At 49.3% G+C, this 8,077-nt stretch overlaps 1 protein-coding gene across 1 annotated transcript in view; it reads right to left on the bottom strand.

Annotated features, from left to right (window-relative positions):
- Nucleotides 1-654: 654 nt before the first annotated feature.
- The window catches only part of LOC144507785 (uncharacterized), a 99,972-nt gene continuing 92,549 nt past the window's right edge, over nucleotides 655-8,077 (bottom strand). The window contains exon 2 of the mRNA XM_078235079.1: nucleotides 655-767. Within this exon, the coding sequence (XP_078091205.1) occupies nucleotides 708-767 (60 nt within the window). The 3' untranslated portion in view covers nucleotides 655-707. The remainder of the gene's footprint in view (nucleotides 768-8,077) is intronic.

The raw sequence follows: 8,077 nt of genomic DNA, 5'->3' as shown, positions 1-8,077 counted from the left end.
TGCTGAATTCTCCCCCAGTTACCCGAACAGGCACCGGAGTGTGGCGACTAGGGGATTTTCACAGTAACTTCATTGCAGTGTTAATGTGAGACTAATAAATAAACTTAAGTACAAGTTAGCAGTGAATTAAAAAGGGTGAGAGGTATGGTGTGACATTGCAGTGTTAATGTAAGCCTAAATATGACTAATAATATATATGTTTCCTTCCTTGCTAATATATAATGTGGGACTCGATCCTCTATTCCACCATAGTCAAGAAGAACCAATTGTACAAATAAGGAAGGGGGATTTGATTTGATTTATTAATGTCTCATATATTGGGATACAGTGAAAAGTATTGTTTCTTGCGCGCTATACAGACAAAGCATACCGTTCATAGAGAAGGAAAGGTGCAGAATGTAATATTACAGTCATAGCTAGGGTGTAGAGAAAGATCAATTTAATGCAAGGTAGGTCCATTCAAAAGTCTGATGGCAGCAGGGAAGAAGCTGTTCTCGAGTCGGTTGGTACGTGACCTCAGACTTTTGTATCTTTTTCCCGATGGAAGAAGGTGGAAGAGAGAATGTCCGGGGTGCGTGGAGTCTTTGATTATGCTGGCTGCTTTGCCGAGGCAGCGGGAAGTGTAGACAGAGTCAATGGATGAGAGGCTGGTTTGCGTGATGGACCGGGCTAGGATCACGACCCTTTGTAGCTTCTTGCGGTCTTGGTCAGAGCAGGAACCATACCAAGCTGTGAGACATTCGGGAAGGATGCTTCCGATGGTGCACCTGTAAACGTTGGTGAGAGTTGCAGTGGACATAAAATCATTGAATCATTGAATCTCTACAGCACGGAAGAGGCCGTTCGGCCCAGCGAGTCTGCACTTGACCCTCCAACAGAGCATCCCACCCAGGCTCTCCCCCCTGCCCCACCCCCAGAATCCCACACATTTAGCATGGCCAATCAACCTAACCTACACATCTTTGGACACTAAGGAGCAATTTAGCATGGCCAATCCACCTAACCTGCACATCTTTGGACACTAAGGGGCAATTTAGCATGGCCAATCCACCTAAACTGCACATCTTTGGACACTAAGAGGCAATTTAGCATGACCAATCAACCTAACCTACACACCTTTGGACACTAAGGAGCAATTTAGCATGGCCAATCCACCTAAACTGCACATCTTTGGACACTAAGGGGCAATTTAGCATGGCCAATCCACCTAAACTGCACATCTTTGGACACTAAGAGGCAATTTAGCATGGCCAATCCAGCTAACCTACACATCTTTGGACACTAAGGGGCAATTTAGCATGGCCAATCCACCTAACCTACACATTTTGGGTCACTAAGGGGCAATTTAGCATGGCCAATCCAACTAACCTGCACATCTTTGGTCACCAAGGGGCAATTTAGCACGGTCAATCCACCTAACCTGCACATCTTTGAACAGTGGGAGCAAACTGGAGCACCCAGAGGAAACCCACACCGACACAGGGAGAACTTGCAACTTCCACACAGACAGTGACCCAAGGCCTGAATAGAACCCGGGTCCCTGGCGCTTTGAGGCAGCAGTGCTAACCACTGTGCCACCGTGCTAAATTCCCTAAGACTCCTGAGAAAGTAGAGGCATTGGTGGGCTTCCCTAACAACAGCGTCGCTGTGGAGGGACCTGGACCGGTTGTTGGTGATCGGGAGAGCAAGGAGGAGAGAGGTTTCCGGGAGAGTTATAATCATTTGGCCACGTTTCTCTGTCAGAGATCGAGCGGCCTCCCAAACAACACAATTTTCAGCCATCGTCACCTGGAAAATTGTCACGGAATCACCTCATGTTGGTGGATTCCACAGGCAGTGGGAGCCCCGCCGTCCCAGGCCAGGGGAGTAAAGCTGGTGATGGGGGAATGGGGGTGGGGATAAGAGGAAGCAAACAGAAATTAGAAGCCCACACAACCTCAAACCAAAACGTCTACCAAAGCGTCACCCGTGGCACAGTCTGATAGTCAACAGGTCGGTGAGGCGGGGATGCAAACCCATCACAACAGGGCTGGGAAACCCCAAACTGATTTGACGGCAGTTACTTGGCTTAGATTGTGGCTCCTGCCCCGTCTGGTGGGGGAGCCGGCACGGTGGCACAGTGGTTAGCAACACTGCCTCACAGCGCCAGGGACCCAGGTTCGATTCCTGGCTTGGGTCACTGTCTGTATGGAGTTTGCACATTCTCCCCATGTCTGCGTGGGTTTCCTCCGGGGGCTCCAGTTTCCTCCCACAGTCTGAAAGATGTGCTGGTTAGATGCATTGACCATGCTAAATTCTCCCTCAGTGTACCCGAACAGGCGCCAGAGTGTGGCGACTAGGGGATTTTCACAGTAACTTCATTGCAGTGTTAATGTAAGCCGACTTGTGACTAATAAATAAACAAACTATGACCCCTAGTTCTGGACTCCCCCACCATCGGGAACATTCTTCCTGAATCTACCCTGTCTAATCCTGTTAGAATTTTATAAGTCTCTATGAGATCCCCCTCACTCTTCTAAACTCCAGTGAACACAATCCTAACCGACTTAGTCTCTCCTCATGTGACAGTCCGCGGAATCAGCCTGGTAAACTTCGCTGCACTCCCTCTATAGCAAGGACATGCTTTAACTATCTGCTCCTATATCCTAGGGTCTAAAAAAGATGAAGGGATGGGATTCACCAGCTGTTCCCACCGGTGGGATTGTCCAGTCCCGCTGCAGAGAATGAACACTTGGCTGAGTGCCAAATTCTGCGTCCTCGCTTGTAGTAGAAGCGGGGCGTGAACGGCTGGAGAATTCCGGGCAACGTTAAAATAAGAGCCATTTGGAGATGCGAGAAGGAAGACTTCTTTACACTAAGGCGAGCGACAATCTGGGACTCATGAACCCACAACCCCACACGACTATTGAGGCTGAGGGTCGTTTGCAAGTTTCAAAACTGCGATGGGTACATTTTTGTTCAATGCTGGGTGAGGATATTAAGGGATATGGAATCAAGGCAGATCAATCGAGTTTGAGATATTGGTCAGCCTTGATCTAATTGAATGGGAGGAACTGGTTTGAGGGGCTGAATGGCCTCCTTCTCTATTCCTATGACTCTCCTGCCATCCTGAGGTGGTACCCGGATTGTGGGAAAGCAACGTTCCATCTGTCCTGTAAGACAACAATTCAAAGTGGAAAGTTGGCTTGAGGGTTCCTATGACTTACGGACGTCCCCTGGAGTTTAGCACAGAGAACTGCACCATATCCCGTCCACTGTGTCCCATCAATATGATTGGAAACTTGGATCAAGCCCTCTATCGTCACACGAACATACAAAATAGGAGCAGGAGTAAGGCCCCATTGAGCCTGCTCCGCCATTCAATAAGATCATGGCTGATCTGATTGTGGTCTCAACTCCACCGACCCTTTGACTCTCTTCATAGAACCCCTACAGCGCAGAACAGGCCATTCTGCCCATCGAGTCCGCACCGAGTCTCTGACAGAGTATTTTACCCAGGCCCTCTCCCCCTCCCTATCCCCATAATCCCATGCATTTAGCATGGCCAATCCATCGAACCTATGCATCTTGGGAAACTGAGGGCAATTTAGCATGGTCAATCCACCTAACCTGCACATCTTTCCACAATAAGGGGAGATTTACCATGGTCAATCCCCCTAACCTGCACATTTTGGACACTAAGGGGTAATTTAGCATGGCCAATCCACCTAACCTACACATCTTTGGACACTAAGCAGCAATTTACCAAGGCCAATCCCCCTAACCTACACATCTTTGGACACGAGGGGGCAATTTAGCATGGCCAATCCACCTAACCTGCACATTTTGGACACAAGGGGGCAATTTAGCATGGCCAATCCACCTAACCTGCACATCTTTGGACACGAGGGGGCAATTTAGCATGGCCAATCCACCTAACCTGCACATTTTGGACACGAGGGGGCAATTTAGCATGGCCAATCCACCTAACCTGCACATCTTTGGACACGAGGGGGCAATTTAGCATGGCCAATCCAACTAACCTGCACATTTTGGACACGAGGGGGCAATTTAGCACGGCCAATCCACTTAACCTGCACATCTTTGATCACGAGGGTGCAATTTAGCACGGCCAATCCACCTAACCTATACGTCTTTGGACTGTGGGAGGAAACCAGAGCACCCGGAGGAAACCCCCGCAGACCTGGAGAGAACGTGCGAACTCCACACAGACAGTTACCCGAGGCCGGAACTGAACCTGGGTCCCTGGCGCTGTGAGGCAGCAATGGTAACCACTGTGCCGCCGTTCAAAGAATAATGGACCAGCAAAGCACAGAAGACATCCATTCGGCCTATTGAGTCTGTGTCAGCTCTTTCAAAGAGCAATCCTGTTAGTCCCAGTCTCCTGCTCTTTCCCCCATAGCCCTGTATTGTTTCCATTGTTTGGAGCATGTGAGGGCACAACCTCAAAACTGAGATGAGATTTCTTCAGCCAGAGAGTGGTGAATCTGTGGAATTCATTGCCACAGTGGGCTGTGGAGGGCAGGTCATTGAGTGTCTTCAAGACAGAGGTTGATATGCTCATGATCAATAAGGGGATCAAGGTTTACAGGGCCTTGGTGAGGACACACCTAACCTGCACATCTTTGGACACGAGGGGGCAATTTAGCATGGCCAATCCACCTAACCTGCACATTTTGGACACGAGGGGGCAATTTAGCATGGCCAATCCACCTAACCTGCACATCTTTGGACACGAGGGGGCAATTTAGCATGGCCAATCCACCTAACCTGAGGAAGGATGTTCTTGCTCTCGAGGGAGTGCAGCGAAGGTTTACCCGGCTGATTCCGGGGATGGCGGGACTGATGTATGAGGAGAGATTGACTCGGTTAGGATTGTTTTTGCTGGAATTCAGACGAATGAGGGGGGGATCTCTTAGAAATCTATAGAATTCTAACAGGACCAGCCAGGGTAGATGCAGGGAGGGTGTTCCCGATGGTGGGGGAGTTCAGAACCAGGGGTCACAGTCTGAGGATTCGGGGTAGACCATTTAGGACGGAGGTGAGGAGACGTTTCTTCACCCAAAGAGTGGTGAGCCTGTGGAATTCATTACCACAGGAAGTAGTTGATGCCAAAACATTGAATGTATTCAAGAGGCGGCTGGATATAGCACTTGGGGTGAATGGGATCAAAGGTTATGGGGAGAAAGCAGGATTATTGAGTTGGACAATCAGCCATGATCGTAATGAATGGTGGAGCAGGCTTGATGGGCCGAATGGCCTAATTCTGCTCCTATATCTTATGATCTTAATTATCCAATTCCCTTTGAGTATTTCTATGGAATTTCTTTCAACGTATCTATCAGATGGTGCACTCCAAATCCAAACCAGCTGATTAAGAAGTTGTTGTGGCATTCTCTCTGCGTCTTTAGATCAGTTCCTTGTTGTTGTTGACGTTGGAAACGGTAGCCAAAGTTTTCCAGCCCTTCCCACTTCCAGTCCTGTTGATGGCAAACCCCATACCACTTCCGTGGCGCAGTTCCCAGCACAGCAGAGAGTACAGGGCACAGAAAACACCACAGACATCGTCAAGAACAGGAGATCACACCACTGGTCAATGGTGGGCCACCTACACCTCTGGTAGATATGCCATGGGGGGCCGGGGGAGTGGGGACGGGGGGGGTTGTAATGGACGGAGGAGGGGAAGTGTTAGAGGGAAGCCACCATATATTTACACTACCTAAACTCATTGTGATTTCGAAGACTTCCATCCAATGTTCTCTCAGCCTTTTCCGCTCTTAAAGACAGCCCAGTTTCTCCACATAATTGGAATTCCTTACCCCTGGAATTGTTCTGTTGGATCTTTTCTATATTCCCCCCCCCCCCCCCCCACTCCCCTCTCCATCCCTCAAAGTCTTCGTGTCTTTCCAATAGGACGAACCATTTTATCTGTTTTGTCTCTGGCCTATAGAATGGATATCCACTGGTGCTGGCTCTGTGAAGTCGCTTCTTTTTAATGTCTCTCCATCCCCACTTCCCAAATTCAAACAGAGGCACTGTAACCTCTTGCCAAATTGCTCTGAGGTCAACCCAGCTGCCCCCCCCCCCACCCCCCACCGCCTCCCCCCCCCCACCCCGCCCCCCAACCACCACTGTGGCCAATGATCAGGAATCCTGCTGGGTTCCATCTTGCTCTCAGTCCAGAGGGGGCATTGATTGGGACTCAGATGTCACCAGAACAGGTATCATCACAATTGCAATACCCTAACCCCAATCCCCGCAAACCCAATCCCCACTTCCTCCCCAATCTGGTCACCCTATTATAGAAAGAGTATTATTAAACTAGAAAGAGTGCAGAAAAGATTTACTAGGATGCTATCGAGGCTTGGTGGTTTGAGTTATGAGGAGAGGCTGGATAGACTAGGACGTTTTTCCCTGGAGCGTAATAGACTTAGGAGCGATCTTATAGAGGTCTATAAAATAATGAGGGGCATAGATAAGATAGCCATGATATGGAGATGTCGGCGTTGGACTGGGGTGGGCACAGTAAGAAGTCTCACAACACCAGGTTAAAGTCCAACAGGTTTATTTGGAATCACGAGCTTTTGGAGCGCTGCTCCTTCATCAGGTGAGTGGATGAAGGAGCAGCGCTCCGAAAGCTCGTGATTCCAAATTAACCTGTTGGACTTTAACCTGGTGTTGTGAGACTTCTTACTATAGATAAGGTAGACAGTCAACATCTTTTCCCAAAGGTAGGGGAGTCTAAAACTAGAGGGCATAGGATTAAGGTGAGAAAGGAGAGATACAAAAGGGTCCAAAGGGGCAATTTTTTTCACTCAGGGAGTGGTGAGTGCCTGGAACGAGCTGCCAGAGGTAGTAGTAGAGGCGGGTGCAATTTTGCCTTTTAAAAAGCATTTAGACAGTTACATGGGTAAGATGGGTATAGAGGGATATGGGCCAAATGCGGACAATTGAGGCTAGCTTAGTGGCAAAAAAAAGGGTGGCATGGACAGGTTGGGCCAAAGGGCCTGTTTTCCATACTGTAAACCTCTATGACTCTATGTGACTCCATAATTACAGCTCCATCGCACTCCTCGAGACAAAGCAATTGATCCAGTCGGCTGAAGAAGGGCAAGTGTTCAATTCCAATGCCATTCGTGAGACATGGGACGGAATTTTCCTGTCACGCCCACCATGGGAATCGTAACGGGCAGGACAGGACCATGCAAAGGTCCGTTGACCTTGGGAGGGATTTTCCAATCTTGGGGTGTACACGGCCGGAAAATCGCACCCCGTGAGTGTACAGGGACCAGGGAAAGCTGCGTCTTGTGGTCATTCAGATGTACTGCAGCAACTGCGGCAGCACCTTCCAAACCCACAACCTTTACCACCTAGAAGGACAAGGGCAAGCAGATACATGGGAACACCACCATCTGGAAGGACCCCTCCAAGCCACACGCCATCTTCACTTGGAAATATATCACCGTTCCTTCAGTATCGCTGGGTCAGAATCCTGGAACTCCCTCCCTAACAGCACTGTGGGTGTACCTACACCTCAGGGAATGCAGCGTTTCAAGATGGCGGCTCACCACCACTGTCTCAAGGTGCAATTAAGGATGGGCAACAAAGGCTGGCCTAGCCAGCGACACCCACATCCCGTGAATGAACCTATATATAGAGAAACCTGTGCTCAGATTCCCCCCAGATAGGTTTGACATCAGTTCAAGGAGAATTTTCTTTACGGCTTTCCCAAGTGAAGAAATTCTGAATTGATCATGGTGGCACAGTGGTTAGCACGGCTGCCTCACAGCGCCAGGGACTCAGGTTCGATTCCCGGCTTGGGTCACGGTCTGTGCGGAGTTTGCACGTTCTCCCCATGTCTGCGTGGGTTTCCTCCGGGTGCTCCGGTTTCCTCCCACAGTCCAAAGATGTGCAGGGTAGGTGGATTGGCCATGCTAAATTGCACCTTGGTGTCCAAAGATGTGCAGGTTAGTTGGATTGGCCATGCTAAATTGCCCCTTAGTGTCCAAAGATGTGCAGGTTAGGTGGATTGGCCATGCTAAATTGCCCCTTAGTGTCCAAAGACCATAAGACCATA

Source organism: Mustelus asterias, chromosome 19, assembly GCF_964213995.1.
Source record: "Mustelus asterias chromosome 19, sMusAst1.hap1.1, whole genome shotgun sequence".
Classification (NCBI taxonomy): Eukaryota; Metazoa; Chordata; class Chondrichthyes; order Carcharhiniformes; family Triakidae; genus Mustelus; species Mustelus asterias.
This window is presented reverse-complemented; position numbering and strand designations above follow the sequence as displayed.